The sequence below is a fragment of the Choloepus didactylus genome, chromosome 3 (genome assembly GCF_015220235.1).
Source record: "Choloepus didactylus isolate mChoDid1 chromosome 3, mChoDid1.pri, whole genome shotgun sequence".
Lineage (NCBI taxonomy): Eukaryota > Metazoa > Chordata > Mammalia > Pilosa > Megalonychidae > Choloepus > Choloepus didactylus.
This window is the reverse complement of record NC_051309.1, coordinates 45,961,990-45,975,192: the sequence shown is the minus strand read 5'-3', so window position 1 is coordinate 45,975,192 and position 13,203 is coordinate 45,961,990. Positions and strand designations below refer to the sequence as shown.

The 13,203-nt window shown below is 34.6% G+C and overlaps 1 protein-coding gene across 5 annotated transcripts in view; it reads left to right on the top strand.

Annotated features, from left to right (window-relative positions):
- Window positions 1-13,203, top strand: part of ATP8A1 (ATPase phospholipid transporting 8A1) — a 254,190-nt gene that overhangs the window by 86,828 nt on the left and 154,159 nt on the right. For all 5 annotated transcript variants that reach the window (XM_037829701.1, XM_037829703.1, XM_037829702.1 and 2 more), the window contains 5 exons: window positions 1,545-1,656; window positions 3,755-3,920; window positions 5,216-5,343; window positions 7,729-7,806; window positions 8,757-8,845. In XM_037829701.1, the coding sequence (XP_037685629.1) occupies window positions 1,545-1,656; window positions 3,755-3,920; window positions 5,216-5,343; window positions 7,729-7,806; window positions 8,757-8,845 (573 nt within the window). The remainder of the gene's footprint in view (window positions 1-1,544; window positions 1,657-3,754; window positions 3,921-5,215; window positions 5,344-7,728; window positions 7,807-8,756; window positions 8,846-13,203) is intronic.

Genomic DNA, 13,203 nt, shown 5'->3' with positions numbered 1-13,203 from the left:
CCAGAGCTCTTTGGAGACTTTGTGTTTGAAACAGGTATACACTGATTCCTTAAGGATAAGTGTCATTGTCTAATGCCATAAACTTTGGAATTACAGTTCTGATGAAGACAAATAATAACCAAACTCTTTTTGAGTCCTTGTAAACTGGAAAGTAGTACTTTTTTTTGCTTTTGAAAATTTGAGCCTAATTCCAGTCAATCCACCCCACAAATACTTAGGTGACAGTTGCCATATTATACCCCATTTGATGGGTGAGGAACAGTTGGCAGAGATGTTATCTAGGACATAGTCCAGCAACTTCCCAAGAACCTCTTGGAAACCTGCTTTAGTCCTGAGGCACCTCCCAAGTTTGAAATGCACCCCAAATATTGAAACATGCATGAAAGGGGCTCCCCTCCTATAGGGGCCCTGAAGTCATGCTATTGTGCACAATGAATAAGGGTTATAGTTGCTTTGTTGTTTTCTAAGTTGAAATATATCGCATTCTAAAAATGTAGAAGGGAAGCCTTCAGTGCTGTTATTAACCACGTATCTGGATTGATTTCATCTGAGCCAGTGGCATTCAGGTAGTTCCTGAAACAAAGTCTGAAGCCCAAGCTACTACTAGCCTTAGAGCCTCTAGACCATAGAAGCCCACCAGAAATGAAGCCTTTAGTTTCACTTTACTACCAGTGACAGAGAAGTTCTTTGTTCATAGACCTTTCTTGGGGAATCTTTTCCTTTTTTTTCCCAGGAAAAAATTTTTAATGTATTTTTTCTTTATATTTGACTTTTGCTTTTTGCCTTTTTTTTTAATGAGAATCCTTGGTCCATTATTTTCATGCATTTTGTACCCTTCCGATAGCCTTGTGTGACGTCTTATCAGCCAACAACCTCCCAAAGTGGGGAGCCTTGCAGAAACCTCACAAAGGACCTAACTTGAGCCTTACTTATAAAAAATATGGTTTAAATTATATAGAATGGAAGCTTCAATTTGCAGTCATTTGGAGACATTTAAGAATTGTTAAGTGGTTACCATCCATTGGAAAAACTTTCAGTTCTTGGAGAACTAATTTTCAAATACGATAAAATGAATGTTAGGGACGTTTTACGAACAAGGACTTGTCTCTGGAAAGTAGAGATTTATCTTGCCTTTTTTGAACCTTTTCAAAGGAAATGTGTGTATGTGTGGGCAGAGGGAATAGAGCCCCTATCCCACCACATCTAAACATCCCAGAAAGCTAAATGGACTTAATAATTCAGGAAAAGTCATAAATAGGGTTGAAAATCAGCCTCTAAATTACAAAGCATTGCTTATAATTTTGCATAGTGAAGTTGTAGGAAATGGTGGGTTTTGTATTTAAAAAGAAGCAACTTAAATGCTTCCTTCCAGCTGTTCGTGTAAGAAAATTATTTTTATTGGTATAAAAATTACTTTTTTTCCAAAAAATATAGTAAGTGTAAGAAGTTTTCAATAACAAAACATTTCATAACTATATAATGGTTATAGAATTCTTAAGCCTTTTAGAAAATGTTGTTTCTAATGTTAACATGATCTGTCACAGCACTGTTCCCCTGGGAGCAGATCAGATTCTTCTGCGAGGAGCTCAGTTGAGAAATACACAGTGGGTTCATGGAATAGTTGTCTACACTGGACATGACACCAAGCTGATGCAGGTGGGATTTTTATCTATGAAAATCTTTTGGACCTAATCTTTTGAAAATGTATTCTTTGTTGCTCTCTGTTTAGTAGCCCCTAATATTGCAGGCCATTTCTCACAGATTCCTGAGCCCCACTCCACATATCCAGAATCAGCTTCTCCTGTGGGTGAGACCCTGAAATTACCTCCCTATCCAGAAATGGCTCACCTCACATGGGAAAGCTGAAAAGTTTCACCAGAGAGCATCTGATGCATTAATTCTTGATATTTTTGTATGTTGATCTATGTTTCGGTTTGCTAACACTGGCAGAATGCAATATACTAGTAATGGAATGGCTTCTAGCAATGGGGATTTATTAGGTTACAAGTTACAATTCTAAGGCCATGAAAAATGTCCAAATTAAAACATTGACAAGAGGATACCTTCTCTGAAAAAAGGCTGCTGGCATCCAGGGTTCCTCTGTCACAGGGGAAGGCACATGGCAATGTCTGCTGGTCCTTTTCACCTGGGTCCTGGTTTCAATGGCTCTCTCTCTCTCTCAGTTCCTGGGGGTCCTTCTTGATTCTCTGGGCGTTTCTCTCTGTGCCCTCTCTCTGTGTGTGTTTCTGCCTTTTATCCTCTCATAAAGGGCTCCAGTAAAGGATTAAGTTCCATCTTGAATGGGCAGGTTCACATCCTGATTGAAACAACTTAGCTAAAAGATCTCATCCACCATAGCTCTGCACCCACAAGAATGGATTAAAAGAACACGGCCTTTTCTTGTGTATATAATAGCTCCAAACCACCACAGTCTATTAGCAGCATTTACTAACTATTGCAGAGTTTGATATAAGTTGTCCGTTTAACAGTGAGTGCTGTGCATTATTCTGTTTTATAATTTTATTTTAATAAATGATTAAATTTTAAAATATATTTTCATAAAATTGAAAGAAAAACCTTTGAATCAGATGTTGACCATTTTTTTCAGCATTTATATGTAGGCCATTTTTCCAGCAACTTTAATCCCAGCCCGTAGATTGTTTATGCATGCGTGCAGACTCTTCTCTGCATTATAACCTAATCCGTGTTAGGTGCTCAGATGACTGTGAGAAACTCAGTTTTAAGATACTAAATGAAAATCTGCTCTAAGGACTAGTAACTTTGTACATTATGAAGGTGCAAAGATGTTAACATAAGCCAGCCAAGATTGCCATTAATGTTTCCACCCCTAGCCATTCTATGGATTCTATAAATCATTTAACAGGCATGTCTTGGAGACACCATAAGTTTGGTTCCATACCACCACAATAAAGTGAGTCATACAAATTTTTTTGCCATCCCAGGGCATATAAAAGTTATGTTTAAACTATACTGTAGTCTGTTAAGTGTGCAGTACAGTAACATTATGTCTAAAGAAACAATGTGTATACCTTAATTAAAATATGACCCAGAGACACAAAGTGAGCACATGCTGTTGGAAAAATGGTGTTGATACACTTGCTCAATGCAGGGTTGCCACAAACCTTCAATTTGTTAAAAAGAAAAAAAGGCAGTATCTGAGAATCACAATAAAGTTAAGTGCAATAAAATGAGGTCTGCCTGTATATTGATTATGACAGATTTAATTTTCTCTCCTGTGGATGACTTAGTTAGCACAGATCTAGCAGAATCTGTGCTGGCAAATTCTGGCACAGAATCATCAGGTATAACTGAGGAAACATGCCTTTTATATTTTTTTATAGCCAGGATTACTTGAAAATCAGAGACCCTTAAAGTATTATCTTCATACTTTGGAAATTTCCAGGCCTCTTGACTCTGTCTGCTTAAATAGCAGAGTAGTGCATTGTTCATCCTACCTGCCATAATGTAAAAACTATGTCTACAAAAGGAATGTTATTTTTTTCTCTTTTTCCTTCTTATTGTTTTACTTCCTAGAAGAAGACTTGGGTTTTATAGTAAGTAGCGATAAAAAAAGAGAGGTGGCTAGCCATTGACAACATACTACATCTGATTGTTTCCTGTATAATTTTCATGTCCCATCTTGAGATATGATTTATTTTGTCACTGTCATCAATACTAAATACATGCTGAATCATTTGTACACTTTTTTTTATTATTTTATTTGTTTTCACAGAATTCAACAAGTCCGCCACTTAAGCTCTCAAATGTGGAACGGATTACAAATGTACAAATTTTGATTTTATTTTGTATCTTAATTGCCATGTCTCTTATCTGTTCTGTGGGCTCAGCCATTTGGAATCGAAGGCATTCTGGAAAGGACTGGTATCTCAACCTAAACTGTAAGCTTTAAAGTACTTACTAAACACTTTTTTCTTTCATTAAAGCATGTATTTGTTTCACAATTGATCTTGATTTATTTTGTGGAATCTCTTATTGTGTCTAAAAAGAACATCTTGTTGCAAAGGTAGTGGGCATTTATTCCTCATTTTACAATGAGATTTCCAGTAAAAGTAAAATTTTAGAATCTCAAAAAAAAAAAATTTCTTAAAAACGCAAATGGTCAGTAAATATACCCATTAATATGCATACATAAAACTGTTCTTTAAAAATATTTTTAGCACAGATATGTAGCTATCTGGTAAAACAGATCGAGTATGTGTGGAGGTAGTAATAAATATATGTGAATATATTTTAAAGCAATAAAAAGATTATATACTTTAAAAGTATTTAAATTGAATGTACTTTAATTTGAACTCATGAATGCAATGAATTTCTTTGTTAGAGGTCATCTTGTCCTAGAGAAAACACTATAAAGTAGATTCGCTTTGGAGCATCTATCCTTTTACTGTTATTGGATTAATCTGCTGTCTCTGGATATTTGTAGGAAGTGAATTCACATTTCCAATTGATGAGTACTTAGCAATAAATACTTCATTTCCAAAGGTGTGAAAACAAATTCTAGTAAAATCTTATAGCAAAAACTTACTTTCCCATTTTTAAAAATTATTTATTTAGCTTTGCAACTATTCTAAATTGCTTTTAAAATCACTGACTTGCTATTTCAACATTAAAACCATTACCACTACCATCAATTTGTTTCTTCATATACTTTACAGTGTATCTAGATTAGCTTTTTTATTTTCATTATTGAGGAGGAAGTATATAATTTACCTAAGGCTGAATAAGTACCATATGGTTTGTGTTGCTTTTGCTCCTGTTGTTTTTTTTTTAAACACACTTTTAAAGTGTGTTTAAATTGGAAATGTTTTTCAAAAATTTATATAAAGGTGATTCTACTCAACTTACATTTTACATTTATAAACCTGCATTCCTATCCTATCCCTATTATTTCTAAACTTCCTGTTTGGAATGGGATTTGAAATACTTGATAGTACTTTCATTTTTAATATCATCATGCAGTTCTTAATAAGGTTAACAACAAATTGAACACAAATAATGCTATTCCATCCAGAAGAATATGTTTGAAAATAAAGATATGTTATCAGCACAGTGTTCCTCTCAAATTATCTACATATATGCTGTATAATATGGAAAATTCTTTTTTATGTTAAAGTTTTGTTCAATGCAAATGAAATATAAAACTAAATGGCATTCTTCCCACGTCCTCCAACAGATGGTGGTGCTAATAATTTTGGATTGAATTTCTTGACCTTCATCATCCTTTTCAACAATCTTATACCCATCAGCTTATTGGTCACATTAGAAGTGGTAAAGTTTACCCAGGCATATTTCATAAATTGGGTAAATATGAATTATTATTGTTATTCTTCATCAACATAAGCATATGTTTTGTCTTGTTTCCTATCATAGAATGTTTTGGTCTCTCAGGGAAAAAAATATTAATTATACCTATCTTTTATTGGCTACAGGATGACATTTCACAATATTTTTGAGCCACATATAATTGTAACAAAGCCCCCCCCATTTCAGAATCACACAAGTTTACAGAACAGACATGTTGGGGAAAATAAGTCTGTAGTTCAGGAACCCTATTTTGGACTATACAGGGAGAAAGGAGGGCCCTGGGGTTCGGACTCAAAATATCTGAATTGTAGTTTTAGTTTTATTGTTTACCTATGTGTGAAATTTGCCAATTCTTGGATGCTAACAGGAATAATAAAACATGCTTTACCTGCATCTCACAGTGAGTGTATGGATCAAAAGAATCTCATAACATGGCAAAGAGCTTCATAAACTTTCAAGCACTATACAAATAATACTATTTACGAGTAGTACTCACTACTTGTAACAACAAGGTTGTCTATCATGTTGTATACATCTATGCAGTTTACTTTTCCATACCATAAACAATTTTCACTGTGACTAAATATTTCTTCTTAATGTTTCCTTCTTAAATATTTTTTCAATCTTGGAAAAAATATCCAAGATATCTATATCCTAAATGTTTTGTTTATGAAATATATTGCCTTTCTAATGTTTTAATTTTTACTAAAGTTAAAATTAATGAATTTGTGAAAATTGAATACATCTTCAGGCCTAATCTGCCAGAAAGTATAACTTTTCTTTTATTTTGATAAATTTTGTCACTATCTTTTGATATTTCTTTTTTAGCAAATTTTAAAGTGTTTTGATGTGAACAGTATTTGGATTTGTAAAAAGATAACTGATAATAATTTTGTAACTGCTCATTATCTTCTGATGGTAAATGATCCACCTCAACTGTCAATCTCTTAATTCATTGGCAAAATGTCACTATAATTTAGAAATCTAAAATGAGCTGCAAACATAGCTCACTTCATGTGGAAGAAAGTGTGTTGCTAAAAAATTGTGTAATCAAACTTGTGTAAATTCAGTTAGAACTCGTTGAGTTCAGTTAGAACTCGTTATGCAAATAATAAGGTAACCTATTGTGATTGTGAAAGTCAAAGAACTAGTCTTTCACTTGTTATTTTTGATTTGGGTTTTCAAAAATAATATTTGCTTCAAATAATTATATTTTAGTGTTGGATCAACCCAGCAGGCTTAATCTTTTCAACCAGCTATATAATATATAGAGATTTTATAACATATCTGACAGAGTGAAGACTGGTTTTTTTAGTCTTCCCTTACAAGGCAGCTTCTTTGTGGAAGTGAGATTAGTAACTGCTTTCCTTTGATTATCATTCTGCCCAAAGGGTCTATTATGGAAATGCCTAATCTTCTTTCTGAATTATAGCCTTGCAAAATATTTGAACTCAGGTATCATGACTGTTCTTCTATCATCTTTTTTTCCCCTGATTAACTATCCCCATCTTCCACTGTTCTGCATTTAACATGATTTCCAGATTAATTACCATTCCAGTCACTCTTCTCTGAACATGACCCAGTTGGTTAATATCCTTTTTAAAATGTAAAACGTGGCGCCTAAACCGCAGTAGCTGATTCCAGAAGAGGTATTGATCAGTCTAGAACATGGATATGAAAGATCAGCTTTGATTTAGATTTTGTCCTTTTCATTTGATATGTGAAAATAATAAACTACAACCCTGCCTTATCAATAAAATAAAATTTTCAATAGAAAACACGAATTTTTATAAGATAACATACCCAAACCACTATGAATGTGAGGCAAATACAAGTTGGTTAAAAAAAAATACATGATTTCATTTTAGTTTTAAGAAGTGCACTGTTCTGCTTTCAAGTATATACAGAGCAGGAAACTTGGCCAAAAAAATACAACCAAACAGAATCTCTTGGGTAAATTTTACAGGAGTTTGAAGTCCTAATTGTTTGAGTAATTTTAGTTTTTTTGTTGTTGGTGGTTTGTTTGTTTTTAGCTCACATTACTAAGCACTTACCTTATTATGTGCATTATCTTATTTTAGCCCTTACAGTAGAGCTCATATCTAGTAAATGGTGGAATGATAGTAAATGTAGATTGCCTAATTCCAGACAATACTCTCAATTGAATACTTTTCAGGGAAATCAACTGAAATTGTATGAGTATGTCAAGAGATGAGAGTTGTGTATGTGTATATATGTATTTATATATACATATATATATATATATATAATTCATCAAACAGTGGCTTGAATGAAAATACTAGTTGTTTTCTTTTAAAATTTCACCCAACCTCTTATTACCAGCTGTATTAAACTATTCCTTTTATTTTTTAAAAAAAATAGGATCTCGACATGCACTATGATCCCACAGACACTTCTGCCATGGCTCGAACATCTAATCTTAACGAGGAACTTGGCCAGGTAAACTCAAGCTCTTGTTAATATGTTGAATTAGCAGTCGTATTCAGTGTAATTTCTGTCATACATAGTAACTTCAGATGAACTGACCGCTCTTACTTTTCCATTATTTGAATATTTGGTTTGAATGCATTTGTTAGTATATGACTAAATTTTCATTTTTAGTAAATAAAGTTTAAAACAACATTTAAAACAGATTTTGCTCTCAGGATAAAGGTACTATACACTACGCAAGGGTAGGAGTGTCCCTCAGTATATAGTCTGATTAGTATGTAAAGTTTTGGCTATTTTTTAGTTGTATTAGGATAGTTCATAACTTTCAGCCAGGAAGGAAGGAAAAGTTCAAGTCCATCGATGAAGTTGTATGAGCCTTAAGTATACTAGTAGTCAATAGAAATTCTAGATTTTTAATTCATATTGTATTCACATATATCTATATCATTGGAATCCATTTATACATGCTAGCTGGGTAAAGATTTTTCTTTTTTCATATCATTACCATTTGCCACCTCTTACTTTTCAAATAGCAACTTGAGTTATCCTTTTTCTTATTAATTCAAGTTTTTGTATGAAGGTAAGTTAATTACACAAGCTATTGTCAGTTGTACAGCTGTTACATTGAGAAATGTTTTAGAGCGCTATGATTAAGTACTAGTGGCACTTTCTAATGGATATGCAAACCGTACAAGGCAGGTTTCTACGTGACTGTAGTTTTTCTAATATCTTGATAGTCTTTAGTATTCATATATGAAATGATTCATGGCTAAAATACTAAAAAGGAGTTGGACATATTCCTTGATGAATGTGCAGAAAGTAGTTGGTCACATTCATTGTAACCCTAACATGTAATATGATTAATAAAAATTATAATCTTAAGGAATTTTCCCCCTCTGTATAAAGCCTGGCATAAAAAGACTTTTGTGATTTTAATGAGATATTTAAACCCTTTTTAGGTTAAATACATATTTTCTGACAAAACTGGTACTCTGACATGCAATGTAATGCAGTTTAAGAAGTGCACCATAGCAGGAGTTGCTTATGGGTGAGTTTTTTCCTTTTAATTAAAATATGAAATACACATTTAATTAGTGCTTAAACTGTTTGATATATTTAGGAATTCTTTTTTTATTTTTTATTTTTTTTAAACTAGAAAGCAGCTGTTTTAATTTGTATTTTGTAGCTTGGTATTGTTTCCTTTAGAATTGCAGAGGTGGAGCCTCTGCCCAATAATTTTTGCAGTGTTTAGGTTTGCTGATGGTTTCTACGTGGTCCTGGTAATAAAGTACAAATGCACTTCACTATTATAGATTACACGTAGTAAGAATTATGTCATCTGGCCTTTTGCATTTTTCAAGTTAAAATATTGTCTCTCTGAATCCCTTTGATTTATTTTTCTCTTCTACCATCTCACCTCTTCGCAACCCCAGAGCAGTCTAAAATTCTGGTGACAAGAAGGAGCTAGGGACATAAAACTCTGAAATCAAGGGGATAATGAATATCATCGCAACCATTCAGGTTATTAACGCCCTTTAGTATGTGTACTTGTTGCATACCCATTTAATTTATTTCCTTTACTTGCAAATATGCTTACTTCATTTTGAAATTCGTTATTGGGTAATGTGAGAAAATTAATTTCTGTGTTTCCTAGAAAACATGATTAAAATGTGAAACACCCTCCTGGTTGATTGACATTGGCCTGTTACTGGATATTCCAGTTACCCTTCTCTGCAAGTGAGACGATTAAATATCGATCTCTTAACCAGACTAGCAAGGGCACTTGCTTTGGGGTTTTCTGGCTTGCACCCATTCTTCCCAACTCATATTTTGCCTCTAAGCAGTGCGCCTGTATAAAAATAGTGTATTGAATTTTAAAAATGCCTTAAAGTTATAAAGAAGTAACCATTTGATAAAAAATTCTAAATGTATATGGTTACTGCCTTACATAGGGTCTCCAAGGATAAATAGATCAAGTCAGATACCCTGGAGACAAAATGACTTCAAACTATGTGTGTAAATGAAGTTAAAAAGACAATTATTGAATGGCTTTTTCGCAATGTAAGGACTGGCTGTTGATGTAAGAAGCAAACTTACCATTTCTGGGGTGGGATGCTATTTTGCATCTTTACTCTTTATCTGAAGATTTCCTAATTCTCTTAGAGAAGAGAGATAGTCTTATCACTCTGTCCCCTAATCCCAGTTGCTATAGACCCATGTTCTTTGATCAGCTGCTGGAGCAACAGAATCACGGCCACACTCTTTGACATCTTGTGCTTGTATATTCTGCCCATAATTGTCCAGAGGAAAGAAAGGCCTACTGTGATTCTAGAGTTTGTTGTATTATACTTGCTTACAGATTTAGCATGATATTTGCTTTTGCACAAACTCTGCATTCATTCATGAGTGCTATTTCCAGAGTGATCTGGTTAATAATTGATCACTTTACTTCTTTACTTTTTCCAATTTCCAACTGAGTAAGCAAGTATTCAGATGTAGTACTGATTGTGAAGTTATCAGAACAGAAAGCTAAACTTAATATCTAGCCTCTCTTTTCCTCTGCTTTTTATCAGGTTTTTTCTTATTCTCGGAATAGGTCCTTAAACATTTGGAGGCAGTACTAAAGAGCTATGTTCTTCCCGTGTCTGTTTGGTTACATTATCATCAACACCAGTTACAGGAGAGGGTAGGTTTAGACTGGTAAATATGAAAATAATATTAAGAGTTAAGTATTGTCATCATTTTGGATTAAACTCCTAGTGAAACAGATTTCCTCTTGGGAAAATAACATTTCTAATATGGAGGTTCAGTTCAATCAATAAGTTATAAGGCATGTGTTCTAGTCTTGATTGTCAGTAATTCACCATGTGACCTTACCCAATTCCTTTTCAAATATTCTTGACCCTCTAAAATGAAGACCGTGAGACCAGATGCTCTCTAACATCCTTTTTCATATGTTAAACTCTAGTATGTTTAGAAATAAAAATCAGGAATTTCTTTGTTTCCAAATTTTAACTATACACTATACAAACAGAACTATGTTTCCTCTTTAGATCATACGTCAGTGTTTTGAAATACCACGATCCATGCCCAGTGAAGCTAGTTGTTAAACACTTCCATAATCCTGTGTTGTTTGTGTGTATACTCTTGGGCGTCCTTGACCCTGATGACGTTTTTATCAACATCCCCTTCCCTGAGCCCTCTGTGTCCAGTGAACACTTGCAATGTCAGCATTATACAGACTTGTTGATACATGAAGGCTTTGAAGAAACCATGTTCTCCAGTAAGGGACACAGGAAACAGGAATTACTGTCACCTGTCTTTTTTGTGGGAATTTTCACTGGGCACTCTTGGGTTATAGGAACGTAGGCAGGGTAATAACATGGTTTTGCTATCCCATTTGCCCCATGGCTGTGTTGAATGGTTGTTTAGTATGAGGAAATATTATGCATGTGCACCTCCAGCTCAGCAGAAGAAAGCATGATGTAATCCCCCCAGGATATGGCAAAACAAAGGAGAGGAATGGGAACTTTCATACATTGACACTTGCCGTTGGGTTTCAAGTAGCTGATGTTTCTTCAGCATTTTTAAGAAAATAAAGCCCAGTTTTTACCCTCAATAGAGGCAAAGTTGAGTTCGGTTGGGTTTTATCATCTACAAGGCAAGATTTGAAGTCTCCTGATACCACGATCTTTAGCTAGTTCTGTATATCCCATAGGTTTGCAAGAAGATAACTTTTAAAACTAAATACTTCAAAAATCTAATCTTGACAATTTTCATTCATTCAAAATAGACTTTGCTCCAATTGTGTGCATGAGAGGCAGCAGAATAAAAAGATTTGTCCATACTCACAGATGATGGTTATTTGGTAGAGTCGAACTTTGTATCAGGGATGCACTGTGCTTAACTTATCAAATTATTTCATTAGGTCTTCTTCTATGAGGTGAGTATAGTTAAATATAAGTGAGTTGTGATATCCTTTGAAGTTTAGCTTATTACAAACTAAAAATTCTGTGCTTAAATATTTGTTAAAGTATCATTTCAGCAGATTACTTCCTGGAGGAATAAGTCAGTTTTATCACAGCTACTTGAATATCAGAAATAAGCATGCTTTTATGTTCAGTGGCCATGATTCTCACTGTGGTGATTCGGGGATACAATCCCAAGTACCATCTTTATCGATAATTTAGATCTTACTATTAGAATGGAGTGACGGGCCGGTTGAGGCTTAATAATGGTATAGTCTCTGAGGTTAAGAAAAAAAAATTAAGTAAATTAAACAGGATGTTTTTTCATGGGCAGGGAATTTAATCAGTACTGAAAACATTTCATGTACATTTTCCTTTAAGTAAAAAAGTAGATGTGCTTAAAAACAAGATAATGTAGTACATGAGTAGCTTTACTTTGGCAGTATTCTATTTGGCAATATATTTGCTGAGAGGATCAGCTATTTTTTTAACCCCAAGAAGAGATTTGCCAAGAGAGAAACCTCACAAGTCTCATAATACTTAGTTGCTAGGTCTAGGTTATAACTAACAGGTTTGTCTTACTGCTCACCATGACTGGTGGTAGAAATTGGTAAACATCGTTCATTTAATACATAACTCAACAAATGTTTATCAGTCACCTTCTATGAATATGGCACTTTGTTAGATGATGGGGATGTAATGATCAGCAAAATTACCTGTCCTCCTGGAGTTTATTGTCTAATTGGGGGTTAATGGTTCTTACTCAAGTAATCAAATAGAGACATATAAAGTTCTGACACAATGCACACAGGTCTATATGATTTGAGGGGACAAATTTCATTTTAACCAGGCAGTCATGCATTCAGTGGAAAGTGGCCCATAGTACATGACAGAGCAGATTTTATTTCCCATTCTTTCATTGGATATGATCATTCAATATTTTTCCTTTAAACTAAATTTATTAGCTATATGTGAAAATTTATGTAGCTCCCTCAGAAAGTGTTACTTGAGATGAGATCTAAGGATGAATTTGATTAAGTGAAGAACTTACCAGGCAGGTACAATAGCACTGACATGCAACAGGAGCAAGTAGCCCCAAAGAGATGGTGCATACACACCAGAGGGTGGGGAAACTCGTGCAGACAGCATTTCCTGATGTACAGGTTGCCTGCTGCTCATCACACTCCGAATCGTGCTTGGCATTCTGCCAGGGCTGGAGCATACTCTGGGAGAGGGACCCTTGGGCTCTGGAGCTTTTAAGCTGCATGACTGTGGAAGCACTGGCCCCTGCCCTGGGCAGAGCTACAACAGCAGTGTGACCTGGCAGCACCTTGGCTCAGTGTTTGTTGACTTGGAAACACTAGGGGCACCCCTGGCACAGTCTAAGGATGGACTCTAAGCCCTGAGGTTGATCAGAAGCAATTGCCATGAGCTCTGG